Source organism: Phocoena phocoena, chromosome 9, assembly GCF_963924675.1.
Source record: "Phocoena phocoena chromosome 9, mPhoPho1.1, whole genome shotgun sequence".
NCBI classification, from domain to species: Eukaryota; Metazoa; Chordata; class Mammalia; order Artiodactyla; family Phocoenidae; genus Phocoena; species Phocoena phocoena.
The window spans coordinates 38027023-38042013 of record NC_089227.1 but is presented as its reverse complement, the minus strand read 5'-3'; the positions used below and the strand labels follow the sequence as shown (position 1 = coordinate 38042013).

Below are 14991 nucleotides of genomic sequence, written 5' to 3'. Positions count from 1 at the left end.
AGTTTTTAAAAAAGTATGTGAGTCAGTCAAGATATTGATTGATCTATCCAAAAAGAAATGTACAAAGGCATGGACTAATCATTTCATGCACTAGATAGACAACTATGCTTTTGTATACCAGTAAATTTTATTTATAAATGGCAAGAGCACCACACCCTTACTTAATGTTCTCGTGGATCCAAGCTAAAGGGAATAAAACTTCCACATGGAAGTCACAGGATCAGATTCATACCTTGTATTTCTGACTCAGAATTGTAACTACCTACCTAAGAGCTCTTTTATAATATAAGTGAAAAATAATTTAAGATCACTTTTTCAGTCTGTGTGTGCTTGTGTGTATGTGTTTTTAGCTGAACAGGTGTGGTCAGCAGTACGCTTGTTTAACATAGGACTGTTGTCATGCACACCTATGGAATTTGGCTTACATAATAAAGCAATATAACAGACAATCTCCAACCAGCCTTCGAGATAAACAGAGAAGAGTCATCGGGCTACAAGCTGATGTTGGCAATACGTACAACATTGATTTATAAAGGAAAGAGGATTAATTGCTTCAATGTCTCTGATTCTAATGATAGATTCAAAGAAAAATGATGAGAACACTGTATCCTTGTAGAATAATCACTCCTAGTCAGTCAGTCCTAATTCATATTGAATGGAGTCACTGAGGCCATTCATTAGGTTTCTGTACAACTTGTGGGGTGCAAAGAACAGTTTTAGTAAAGCTTTGATAAATGGCAAAGATTTACATAAAGTTCTAAGAAATAAAAATGTTAGGAAAACACAAATTTGAAATTCACAATTAGGAAACAAGATTTGGTAACTGGTTTTAATTTAAAAATTTTTGAACTTTAAAAAGAAGTGGAAAAAAGCCTATTTCACAGGTAAAAATGTTGATAATAAAATACTTGCCCAGTCTTTACCACATAGTCATTGACCTCTGGTCAGAGAAGACTTATTCAGGTTTAACCTCGGAAATTCAGTGGCTAATAATAATAATATTTTAATAATGATAATAGTAGTACAAATACTTTTTATAACAACAATAATAGCAGTAATAATAGTAATATGAATAATGATAATTAAAATGTATCAAGTGCTTCCTATGTTCTTCCTTTGTGTCATTTAATTTTTCCACCACGCCACATGGAGTAGACATCATTATTATACCACTTTAAGGAAACGTTTTAGTGGCAAATCACAGGCAATATCTGTTCTTGAAGAATTGGCCATGTGTGTGCCTTTCTGGAAAGAACAGGTAAGCAGCTTGAAAGATTTGGCCATGGTCCTCCCTTCCTTGAATCATAAACCAAAGATAATTCAGAGGTAACTTATTCAAACTATTAGTCTTTTCAGAGCACTTTGCAGCTAAATGGATAAGACCTTTTAGCTCTCCACATTTTTCAAGGTACTTTTGTTACACTGCATCTGAAATTTCATCTAAACCCCTTGAGGTAGGTGAGTACTGCTATCAATACATGGAAGAAAACATTGCTTAGTGATCAAGAGCTATGGTGTCAGACTGCCTTTGCTGTATCCTGACTTGTCTGCATATTACCTATGTGAATTCAAACAAGTGATTCAACCTGTTACTCAGTTTTCCATTATGAAAATAATAATAGTAATCACATCATAAGTTTGATATGAAGACTAAACGAAATAATGCAGGTAAGTCTTTTAGAAGACAGTATGAGCTCTATGCGTATTAGCTCTCGTTAAACCTATTTTACAGGTGAACGACCTGAGGCAGAGTCCAATGTCCAAAAAAGTGAGTGTCAGGCTAAGAATCCATTACCATAACATTAAGTTCAACATTGTTTCTCCTTCCCAACCCCTATGTCAGTAGTTCCCAAACTTGACTTTTGGATCTCGTGGCAAGCCAAAAAATTATTTCAAGGGATCCTTAAGCTCATATAAAATAATAATAATAGCACCTAACATTTACTAAGCATGTACTATGTGTTGAGCACTGTACTAAATCTCTTACATAGATTATCTCATTTAATTCTCAAAACCCTATTTGATAGACATTATTAGTTTATTCCTTTACAGATGAGGAAGTTAAGGCCAAGAATATTTAAGTGATCAAGTAACTGCCCAAGGACACACCGAAAGTAAGTTCCTGAGCCAGGAATCAAATTCAGACAATATGGCTTCAAAGCTCAAGTCCCAATATTCGCTTTCACCTACTGACTAATTTAAGTAAACAGATAGCGTTTCACCCCTAGAGTTCATCACCCTCAAAAGCTGGACACACTACACTGCCCTTCACTATCCCACCATCACAAACCCCAGTGTTTTTTGTAACTATTTCTTTTCACGTTTGCAACACGGACAACTTAAAGAACCTACCTTCTCTCTTTGTTCTGGAGCATTTAAGATAAACTACCACAATATACCCAAGAGTAGGTTCATTAAATGGAATTACTCTCCTTCATGCCTCCAATTAGAAGGCCTTCCCTCATATAAAATGTGAAAATGATGGTTTTTTTATTTTTAAGGGGTTTTTTTTGCATTTATATTTCTAAACTTCATTAAACATGTACAATTTATGCTTCTTTATTTTGATTTTAGGTTGTAACCTCAAGAAACAAAATACATGTAGACATATTAACTTTATTTAATGCCTATTTAAATATATATGTTAGATTAGATGATATCCAAGATCCTGGTACTAAGATTTAATACTTCATTTTTTTAATTTAGATTTTTTAAAAATTGGGAATATATTTACATGGTTCAGAAATTTTAAGGTACCAAAAAATATTAACTTAATGAAGAATCTTCCCCCTATTCTTTTCTTCTAGTCACACAATTCACTTTCCCACAAGCAACCACGTGTAAGGATCTTGTTTATATTTCTGGATACATTTACATACATGTAAAAATATTTGTACATTTATATGCATATAACTCCCCTTCATTTTTATACTTATATGCCTTGTATGGTAGCATACTTCACAGATTCTCCTGTTTCAAGTTTTATTCTCTTTCTTTCTCTTTCTCTCTTTTCCCCTCTCTCTCTCTGTTTAATATATACACACATGATGCAGCAAGATCAAATATATATGTATTTTTTATAAATGCTCCATACTGGTATTAAAAACTTTGCTCTTTCCATTGGTAAATGCATATTCTACTTTGTGAGTGAACCACAAAATTTAAGCAGTTCCCTATTAATGGCTATTAGGTTGTTTTCAGTCATTCCATTACAAATGGCTAACTTTGCATATACATCAGTTTGCACACGTGTGAGCGTATCATTTGTGTAGCACAAATTCCTTGGAGTGGAATGCTGGGTCAAAGGGTATGAGTATCTGTAATTTGATAAGTATCACTGAATTGTCTTCCAAAGCGTCTGTCCCAACTTATAATTATTACTCAATTATGAAAGTGTCTCTTTCAGTTTTCCATTAACACTGGCGAGAATATTAGCATCTATGTTTCATGCTTAAATAAGGTTATACAATGCACATTCCGAGGATGTTGGTGGGTTGCTCAGCACCAAAGTTAAACAACATAGCCCTTGATTTAAAAGAATAAAACCATGTCCATTAAAACAATAGTGATGAGAATTATGTTTTTTAACAGTTATCTAAGATTCAAAATCATAAATATGAATGCAAAAGTTCAGTGTTCTTGGAAGATAAGTTTTAATCCTAACAGGTCAAATTAAACATATTTTTCAGTTGTAGAAAAATCTCAATTACATTAATGATTTTATTTCTATAGAATTATTAACTCTCTTAAGTAATTAACAAAACATCCTAGACACAATTTTCACTTTAACAGCCTAAAAAGAAAAATCTCAAATGGCAGAGACTCTGCCAAAAACTTTTTGTAAAGTCACTTCTACCACTTGTTGAGAAACAACTACACGGCCTACTTTCTTTATAAACATCATGCAATGCAATTTGTCCAACCACTTTATGAAGGTTAATAGTATCAATCCAAATTTAGAGAACAAACAACTGAGACTCAACAATATTAACTAGCTCAAGGTGACACAACAAATAAGCACTGGCAAGTAAGTGAATGGGTAAAAATTTCCCACAAATACTAGTCACAAAATAAATAGACAAAAACATTGTTGAATGAATGAATTAAATATGCAACAGATGTTTAATCCTGCTATAGCTACCTAAAGCAAATATCTTACCTCAAAAGCAAATGACAAAGAAGGGATGAAAGACTTCAGATGACCCAATCTACACAGCATTAGGAACACCAAGCAACGGAAAGCTTCCAGAACAGCTGCCTTAGGTCTGAAATAAAATGTCATTTACATGCATTAGCTTTATTTTGTTTTGTTTTGTTTTGTTTGCGGTACGCGTGCCTCTCACTGTTGTGGCCTCTCCCGTTGGGGAGCACAGACTCCGGACGCATGTGGGATCTTCCTGGACTGGGGCACGAGCCCGTGTCCCCTGCATTGGCAGGGAGACTCTCAACCACTGCGCCACCGGGGAAGCCCTACATGCGTTAGCTTTAAATATGCTCTTTATTACCTGGTATAATTAATAGAGTGATATATACTTATTTTAATTTTCAAGAAACACATAGTATTTTAATATATTTGAGGAGCATGTGCCTCTGAAGCTGCTTGAAAAAAGGCATTAAACTAAGACACAAAATGCATCTTTTAAGGAAAATCTATTCTTTATCAATTTATTGCTTAGTTTGTGAATTAGGGTGAAACATTTTCAACTAATAAATAAAATATTAGACAACTAAATTTCTAGGGTTTCAAGACTAGACTCCCCTCACTGACCCAATACCTTCAAACTTCATTTAATAGATGACTTCTTAGGATGACTGACATAGTTAACGACAGTACTCTAAAATAATGAATGCTCGAATTATGAAATATTGGGAACATGACAATGTGTAGTTAAGTCTAACATGATAGGCAGCATAGATCTTTATTAATCATTTTGTGATGAATATTTTCGTTATATATAGTATTCTTGAAATTCAAACTCTAACATATAAAATAGGTATATGTATTTAAAATGGAGTTGAGGGTCACACAGATAGGCATTTCTAAATTGCCTTATAATAATAGGAATGAACAGCTACTTTATTGGATTAAAATACATTTCATATAAGAGTCAACCAACATTTATTGTATAATTAAATATTTTCATAAAAGACAAATGGTATTTTTATGTAAGGTGAATTTTTAAATAAAATATTATTGAATTAATGTCATTATAATAAAGTTATATTTTATTTAGTTAATTTAGAATATAGAGGTAAAGAAAAAAGTATAAAAAAATCTAAAATAGTGTATTTATTATAAGCTTAAAAAATTCTTCTGCCATCAATTATGACATGTTGTGGACTTCCCTGGTGGTGCAGCTGTTAAGAATCCGCCTGCCAATGCAGGGGACACGGGTTCAAGCACAGGTCCAGGAAGATCCCACATGCCATGGAGCAACTAAGCCGGTGCGCCACAACTACTGAGCCTGCGCTCTAGAGCCCACGAGCCACAACTACTGAGCCCACATGCCACAACTACTGAAGCCTGCGCGCCCAGAGCCCGTGCTCTGCCACAAAAGAGTAGCCACCACAATGAGAAGCCTGCTCACCACACCGAAGAGTGGCCCCTGCTCGCCACAACTAGAGAAAAGCCTGCGTGCAGCAATGAAGACCCAATACAGTCCAAAATAAATAAATAATAAAATTAAAAAAAATAATGACATGTTGTTTCTATAAAATTGAATATAACATTTTTGTGTAAAAATAGACAACACATTTCTACCAAATAATTTAAACTCAGTTAAAACAGGGTGACAGTTTATGATTCATTTGCATCCAAGTAATGTGATTTTTGTGTATGTGAAAAAAATGTTAAGAAATTTTTTCCCTTGTAAAATAATCTTACTTCATTACTGTAAACTATTATTTTTTTAAATTGATATTTGGGTAATATTCAGTGATAAAACAGAAAATAAAATGTCTGATTTAAAACACATTTATTTTTATTAATTCTGTTCTATCGTTTACTGTTTAACTTTATATTGTGAAGTGAAACATACATAGGGAGAAGTACACAAAACAGAAATATGCAGCTCAATGATTTTCAACAAATAAACAACCATATAACCACTACTCAATAGTAGTCCCCCCCAAAGACATCTCACCTCCTCAATACTTCCACCCTCCCTCTGTTGCAAAAAGAATCACAACCTGTTAGTTTATCATTTATGCTAATCATACCATTTCTTGCCCTCTTTTACTTATATTTTTATTGCTTTAGCATAAATTTCTAAAAACTGTTCTTTTTTTTAAAAAGCTGTTCTTTCCTCATCTTTTTTTTTACTTTTTGTAAATGAAATTATATTGTCTGCACCTTTTTGTATTTAGCATCTTTCAGTCAGTGTTGTTAGTGAGATACATCTACGATTCTGCATGCAGCAGTAGGTCATTCTTCACTCGTGCATAGTATTCCACTGTGTGAACCTATGAATATTCATGCATCCATTCACCTTGTGAAGGACATTTGGATTGTTGGCCACATTTGTTTATTAGGAACAATGCTTTCTGAACATTATTTCACGTGATTTTGGGGTGCATTGTTAGTATATATCTGGAATTGAATGGCCGTGTTATAGGGTATATGTGTGTGTGTGTGTGTATATATATATATACATACACACACACACACACACACACATTCAAATTTAGTAAAATTCTCAAACCGTTTTTCAAATTAGGTATCACAATATAAACTGCCTCCTTTAGGGTGTGAGCATTCCAATAGGTGGTATTGTCAATTCTTTTAATTTTAGCCATTTGTGATACAACGTCTTTGTTGCTTATAAAAATTGGCAAATACCATCTCCTACCTGAGAATTTTACTTTTGTACTGTCTTAATAACAGTTAATTTTTGAAGAACTGACTTTCGTAATATTATTCTAATCTAATTCATCAGTTTTATCTATGTGATTAGGGATTTCTGTGAACCATTTAATATTTTTACCTACTCCAAGGTTATAGAGATATGTTACTATACTATCTGCTGGAATCTGTACTGGCTTTCCTCTCACTTTTAAATCTGCAATCCCCTGACCCCAGAATTAATTTTTTATGGTGTGAAATATTTGTCAAGTTTATTTTTCTTATTCCTATGTGGAAATTCAGTTTTACTAAGACCATTTATGGAAAAGATAGCATTTTCCCATAGCTCTGCAAGGACACCTTTGTCACAAATCAAGTCCATATATATGCATAGATCTGTTTCTAGGTTCTCTGTTCTAATCTTTGTGCCAATAAAACATGTCTAATTACTGTAGCTTTATAATAAATCTTGATAGCCAGTAACTCAACTCCTGCCATGTAAAAAAATCTCAAGATTGTGCTGGCTACTACTGGGCTTTTGCATTTCCATATACATGTATTTTAGAAAGGTCCTGTCAAATTCCACAAAGAAGAGACCTTTTATAATTTTAATTCAAATTGCACTGAATATGTAAATCAATTGCTGAAATTATAATCTTTACAATATTGAGGATTCTAATTTATGAATAGTTATCTCTCCAATTTAAAAAATTCTTTATTTTTCACAGTATTTCAATAGTTCTATAGTGTAGTTTAGAGATTTTGTACTCATTTTTTTAGGATTGTTTTTTCTTGCTATTTGATATATTTGATGCTATTGCATAAAGTTTTATATTTCCTAGTACATAAAAATATTGTTGATGATAATTTCTTAAAAACTTTTCTGAAATTCATCCATTAATTTGAATAAATTCCCTATAGATTCCTTAGATTTTCTAATTAATTCACTAATTAGCTTTTAGATTAACATAAATTAATTTTCTAATTAATTTATTAATTCCTTTCAAATCCTTATGGCTTTTCTCCTTCCTTTCTCCACTGACAGTTTCCAGCCCAGTGTTAAATAATGAGCATATCTAACTGCTTCTCAGTTTCAAAGGAAAATTTTCAACATTTCACTATCAAATGTGAAGCTTGCTATAGAAATTTGTATAAACAGTTTTTACTTCACCTACATTTTTGCTGGATATAGAATTACAGGTTAGCAGTAATTTTCTTTCAGCACTTTAAACATATCATTTCATTCTCTTCTGGCTTCCTTTGTACAATGACATACCTATATCTCAGTATGAGTTCCTAAATAAGGCCAGAGGCAGGGGAGACTTTATATAAATATATACAATAAGAATAGCTTAATGTATCATAGGATATATTGTGATAAAATCAATAGCTTGCTTATTTGGCCTATTTATTTGTATCCACGGAAACAAAAAAATCTTCATTAAAAACATAAAACTATGCTATTGTTATTGGCTGATTGATAATTTTACTATGTATATGGAACCAACAGAACTGTGATCTTTAAAACGTGATCCTGATTCTTTGGATCTGGGTAATTATTTCAGATTATCTTGTGACTCAGTTTTTCATTTTCTTTTCTTATGGCTTAGTATGCCTTTTATTTCTAATATAGAAAAGTAGAGATGGATAGAAAGCCAAATAAGTTAAATAAAATAAACACAATTTTTAAACTATAGAAGGAAATACGTTTAAAATTCTACACACCGTTTACATATGACTATGTGAAGTGTGCCAGCCGCATCCCTCTACCAAATGTTTATAGCGAAGGCATACTGTACACAGCTCCATTAACCATTTGGACCTGCATCTTGATGAAACTTCAGATTCTACTGATATTCCAGAGCAGCTATTAAGCATTTCTTAGGAAAGTGACATGATATTCAATATAGATTAAATGTATGTTTACTGGACTTTTACATTTAAAATTTCCTGAAAGTAATCTGGTTATTGGTTACCTACTTGAAAAACAATTACACTACAACGATGATAAGATTTCAAGAATGACTGAGCTTTTTTGCCATTTTTCACAGTTACATGTGAATTCTATAATACGTGATTTCTGAGGTCATATTGCTTGGGTTTGTGTTCTATCTCTTAGTGTTCTTCTGTCTGACTTTCATAACCTGTAAAATGGAGTTTATAGTAATTCTTATCTTAAAGTGTTACAAAAAATAATTAAGCATTCTGTGGCACATATTAAGTACCTAAGTATTAGTATTAATTTTAATGATTGATAAATACTAAGCAATAACAAGTGGGTGTTTTGCTATATACCTTCAGCCATAAAAGCAATTTAAAATTGTTTAAGTGAATGTATTTTCTGGCCAGAGTAGTATTTGAAACTGGATTCATTAAATACTATGCTGTGTGAGGGTAAAGGACATAAACTTTAAATATGCAGTTGGCCCTCCATATTCATGGGTTCTGCATCTCAGATTCAACCAACTGCAGATGAAAAAATATTTTTTAAAAATTCCAGAAAGTTCCAAAAAGTAAAACTTGAACTTCCCACTGCCAGCAACTATTTACATAGCATTTATATTGTATTTACAACTATTTACATAGCACATACATTGTATTAAGTATTATAAGTAATCTAGATAGATGATTTAAATTTATGGGAGCATGTGCGTAGCTTCTGTGCAAATACTATGCCATTTTTTTTTCGTTTTTGTTGCTTTGTGTTTTGTTTTGTTTTGTTTTTTTGCGGTACGCGGGCCTCTCACTGTTGTGGCCTCTCCCGTTGCAGAGCACAGGCTCCGGACAAGCAGGCTCAGCGGCCATGGCTCACGGGCCCAGCCGTTCCGCGGCATGTGGGATCTTCCCGGACCGGGGCACGAACCCGTGTCCCCTGCATCGGCAGGCGGACTCTCAACCACTGCACCACCAGGGAAACCCTACTATGCCATTTTACATAAGGGACTTGAGCATCTGCAGATTTTGGTATGGGGGTGGGCGGGGCTGGGTCCTGGAACCAATCTCTTGCCAATACCGAGAGACAACTATATATACACTTAGGTGTATATTCTGAACTGTTCAATAGCAAAGGAAAAATAAATAATTTTTAGGTTTTATTACATACTCAGTTATACTCTATGTTTTGCTGACTTAATCACTGTATTTTATAAGTTTTCTTAATATACTTGAAAAACCTAAATTTCACTTAAAGGGCTTAGATTTAAAATGGACCTTTGATTTAAAACCTGACAAACCACTACTCTGTCTCATTTAAAATGAAGGTGTGAATTTGTAGTTTCAACTTTATTTTTTTAATAACAAACATTTGCTGAATTTCACATATATTTTTAAAACCACATTATAAAGTTACATAAAATGAAAACATTTCACTTCTTACCTTTGATCCAGAAGAAATCCAATGGAGGTCAAAGTCAGGATAATGAAGCAAGCCCTCAGAAGGAGAGTGACCTGTGATAGTACCTGTCAAACAAACACAGAGACCAATGGATCTTTAGATGAGTCATCCAAAGGAGCATCAGAATTTAAAGCTGACAATAACAGACTCAATTTTATTTTATGTTATACCATTTGTTACTGACATTTTTCAAGAAGGTTGAATATGCAGACAACATTTTGGTTTTCCTAATGTCATTTAGTTATCTTGTTGGACACTTGGAGAATGAATTAGACAATTCTAATGATGTTTTGCTTAAAGTGTTCTTTCTAATAATTCTCCTTTGAAGTTTTGGCTTTCGTAATTCTTTGAAACACTTACGCCTCCACATATGGAGAAATCACTTACATTTTTATGAATAAATATCACATTTCAATGGTTATTTTTAATATCACCAATTCTTTGTGGTTTCAAACCCAAAAGTGTCTTTAATAAAGAAAATATTTAAAGGAGAATGTATTATGAGTGCAAACACATACATGAAAGAAATTATGCACATCCACTCACATTTTTATTTGATGAAATCTGTATGTTCCTCTGTACATGTCAAGGGTCCTTTTTTGAATTAGTAACAAAAACCACATATTTCTTTGTTATAATTATAAATTAATTATGCATTTTGTTTACATGTAAAAATTTAATAATAATATTTATTGAGCATCTACTATTTTATAGCTTCCATGCTATGTGTTTCACACATGCTAATTCTTTTCATATTCCCAACAAACCTGCAGAGTAGGTATCATCATATATGCTTCATATGTGAAAAAACAAAGCTGGAATCAAAAGATGAAGTAACTTTTCCAACATCACACAGAAATAAATGATGCCTCTGAAATTCAAAACAGACCTACCTGACCCTCAAGTGTGACAATGGTAGAACACATATGAGCAACAAACTTAAAGGGGGCAGAAGCAGAGATCTATACTGAAGTTACATAGCTCATGTTAGGGCCAGATGGTTACCACTTCAGATTGAGAGTGGATCAGTAAAAGCAAGGAGTTAGATGCACAGCCAATGGACGATTTCCCTACTCCCTGATGGTATTTATGTTTCACCTTTATGAGAACACCAAAGGTTGTTTTATATTGGCTAAAATAGTGATTGAATGCTCTCTCTTTTTTCTTTTTCCTGAAATAACTAGAGGTAATTTCAAGTCATTACTAACTAATATACACACCTACAACTAAGTAGCATCTGTCCAAAGTTATAAACAAATGTTACCAATTGCAATTGCTGCTCACATCCAATATCTCAGTTCCATGTCATCTTCTAAATCAGCGCTGTCTCTCATGGCCAACTTTTTACACCTCCCTAGTTACTTTCTAAATGCCTACAATGGCACCCAGAATTGCCAAGGGGCTTTAACACTCCAGGACAATAGTTTAGTAGAAGAGTATTATTGAGTGTTCAAAAAACTGAATAAAAAGTGTCAGAATGTTTAGGAATATGGAGACAGTGCTGGATATCAGATATAGGATAAGGAGTTCAGTGAACTCCAGAATGCTTGAATGGAGAGCAGGAGAGTACTATTTGGGTATGTGGAATTCCATGGTGGCTGCTTTGGGACAGTAAAGCAGAAAAACAAAAACAAAAACAAAACAAAACAAAAAACACACCAGAAAAATATTTTCTTGGTGGTAGAGGTAACTAGGTGTGCTTGAGTAGATTAATGTTTGGTTAGGGGAACTATTTTGTCTCTAAAGAAAAATGCTTCTTACACCATTATTGCTTCTTTTTGATCTTTTAGGGAAAAATTAATATGGAAGGGAGAAATGATTTGTGCCCCAAACCTATAGCATGATTTTAAATGCTCTATAAGAATGCAGCGCTTGAAATTATTTGAACCTATTAGCCATGTAACCAGTCAAATTGTTCAGCATTTCTAAGCCTCTCTTATGTGTTCAGTACATCTGAAATAAAATATGAGTTTGGCAAATACTATAATAAAGTACTTAGAAGAGTGCTTGGCATAAAGTAAGAAGTCAATCTGTGATATGATGATTATCATTTTTATTATATTCAGGCTATACTAATTTTCTAAATGGCTCTTAGGCTAATCTTAATTAATTACAATAAATTAAGGAAGCACAAATAAAAGGTTTATTAGCTCTTTCAAATATCATAGGAAATTCAGAGACAGGACAAAATACATTTTTTGTTTTGGTTAGGGAATTTTGATACCTGGACAGAAAAGAATAAAGAACTCCTCTCTCCACAAATTGCTTCCTGGCTATTGGTTTTTGTCTGAGTGAAAACCAACTTAATACAGCTATCTGGCTGCCTAGTGAAGCTTCTACTTGGCTATTACACATCTGAAACTTAGCCTGCCTAAAACCCTGTATTTGATTTCCTTCTCCACACCACACGCTCCCCACTTCTCTTCGTTTTAGGGATGGTACCCACAGTTTTTCATTTGCTCAAGCCAAAAACCCATAACTCATCCTTGACTCTTTCTCTCACTATCTACTTCTAATACATCAGCACTATATTTGAAATACATCCAGAATAAAGATATTTGCTACAAACAGCACACACAAAAAATACCATGTTTCACCCCCAACATTATCTCTATTATATTAAAATACCCTCCTAACTGGTCTCTCTGATTCTAAATTGTGTGTCCACCTATCCTGGCTTCCCTCCCCTGGTATGTAGCCAGAGCTATCTCTTTAAAACTATGTCATTAGTTTTAAACTAAGTCATATGATATCATTCTTATGTTCTAAATCTCCCAGGAGCTTGAAATCTCAGTAAGAATAAAGCTCAGAGTCCTTACTCTGGCCTCTACACAACATACCCACTATTATCATATAATTCCTGAATCATTTCTGTCTTTCATTCTTATGCTACATCAGAAATTTTGCTCTTCCTTGAATATGACAAACATCCTTCCCATTCAAATCTGTTTCATCTGTCTCTTAGGCTTGAAATGACTTCCCACAATGACCCTTATGGTTTATTCCTTCATTCCATTCAGGTAACTACTGCATGCCCTTGTTCATCCTGTATAAAATAGTACTTCTCCACAATGCTCTATAACCTTATTCTGTTGTATTTTCCTCCATACAACTTATCACGCCCATATACTTACACATTTACTTGTTTGTTCATTCTCTAGCTGTTTGTTGTCTGTCTTCTCTCACTCCCTAAGAGAGGTTTTATCTTTTTATTCACTATTACATCCCAAGTACCTAGGACACTGCCCAGCACATAGTCAGTAGCTAATATGGTTTTTGAATGACTGACTGAATTATTGAATTATTTTACATTTGTGTTTATTATTCATACCTTTAATATAATTCTAATTGGCTTAATAAATAATTTAATATCACAACATTAATATTTAATTTAATATCAGTATTTTAGTCCTTAAAATTAAAATTATTTAATAATTTAATATACTAAATGTTTGTGTTAAATATTTAAAACATTAAATACTTTAATATTTCTATGTTTAATTTCTTAAAGAACAAAACTGTCCTAAAACTGTTTGAGTTTAAAGGAAACTAAGATTACCAGAAGAAGAAATCCAATATTGAACACATGCTTCCTTTAGAGAGTCCATTTTCCTATGAAACTCTTAAGTTTTTCCATATTACATCCTTTGATAGGCTAATCAGTTGATCTTCTCTGACTTCTGCACATTCATTCCATGAATATGTATTGAGCATTTGCTAGGAACTGTGGTAAATAGGAGTTTAAGAGAGTGAGCAAGAAAGACAAAATCCCTGCCTAGAAATCACACTACTTTAATCCCTGCTGGTAGGACCATAGTCCAGCTACACTAGAGCAAAAAGGAGGGAAAACTAGGGCTTCCCTGGTGGCACATTGGTTGAGAGTACGCCTGCCGATGCAGGGGACACTGGTTCGTGCCCCGGTCCGCGAAGATCCCACATGCCGCGGAGCGGCTGGGCCCGTGAGCCATGGCCGCTGGGCCCATGAGCCATGGCCGCTGAGGCTGTGCTCCGCAGCGGGAGAGGCCGTGAGAGGCCCGCGTACCGCAAAAAAACCCAAAAAAACAAAAAACAAAAAAAAAAAAACAAAGGAGGGAAAAACAGAATAGACTTTATAGACTTTGACCACTGTAAGTACTTAGCCTCCTATCTTTTAAACAAGATGTGAAATGACATGAAGCTTGTTAATTTTGTATAACAGTACAATTTCATTTTTCATTGGGTTTACTACCATTTTACACCATTCACTGCTAGTATATCTTTCATGTAAGATATTGCTGTCCTAAAGTGCTAAAATGGAATTATTCTAAATTAGGCTTTGAATATATTATAAGTCTTTATCACAAAAAATGAGGTCCATAACTATAAAAAGCTTATGAAGCAAGGAATTAATTTTCTTCCTTTAAAATTATCTTTCAAATCCCAAGCAGTTTGGTAGCTCTTATTTCCATAGGTTTCTCAGTGCGGGAATTGCTGTGCAGATTTTTATGCTTGAAAAAAGCAAACATCCCTGCAACTTTAAGTAGATGAGAAAAAAATACTCATGAGGCAACGTTAACTACATAGGAACTCAAAAATTACAATGTTTGATGCAATGTTGCTTAAACAATTAATGAAGGTGTGAGAAGTCCTCCCTTTGCCCACAGGTATATAAAGAAGAAAGCCTTTTTCTTCTCGAATGGGGATATCACCCTCTTACTAGTCCACAGAAAAATTCTGGTGATCAACATAATTACCTTTCATGTTTTCCCACCCGACA

General features: G+C 33.7%; 1 protein-coding gene across 1 annotated transcript in view; it reads right to left on the bottom strand.

Moving 5' to 3' along the window:
• Positions 1-14991, bottom strand: part of AGMO (alkylglycerol monooxygenase) — a 331081-nt gene that overhangs the window by 150682 nt on the left and 165408 nt on the right. Inside the window, exons 11-12 of the mRNA XM_065884138.1 lie at positions 10218-10300; positions 4160-4265 (exon numbers count right to left, since the gene is read on the bottom strand). Coding sequence (XP_065740210.1) covers positions 4160-4265; positions 10218-10300 — 189 coding nt within the window. The remainder of the gene's footprint in view (positions 1-4159; positions 4266-10217; positions 10301-14991) is intronic.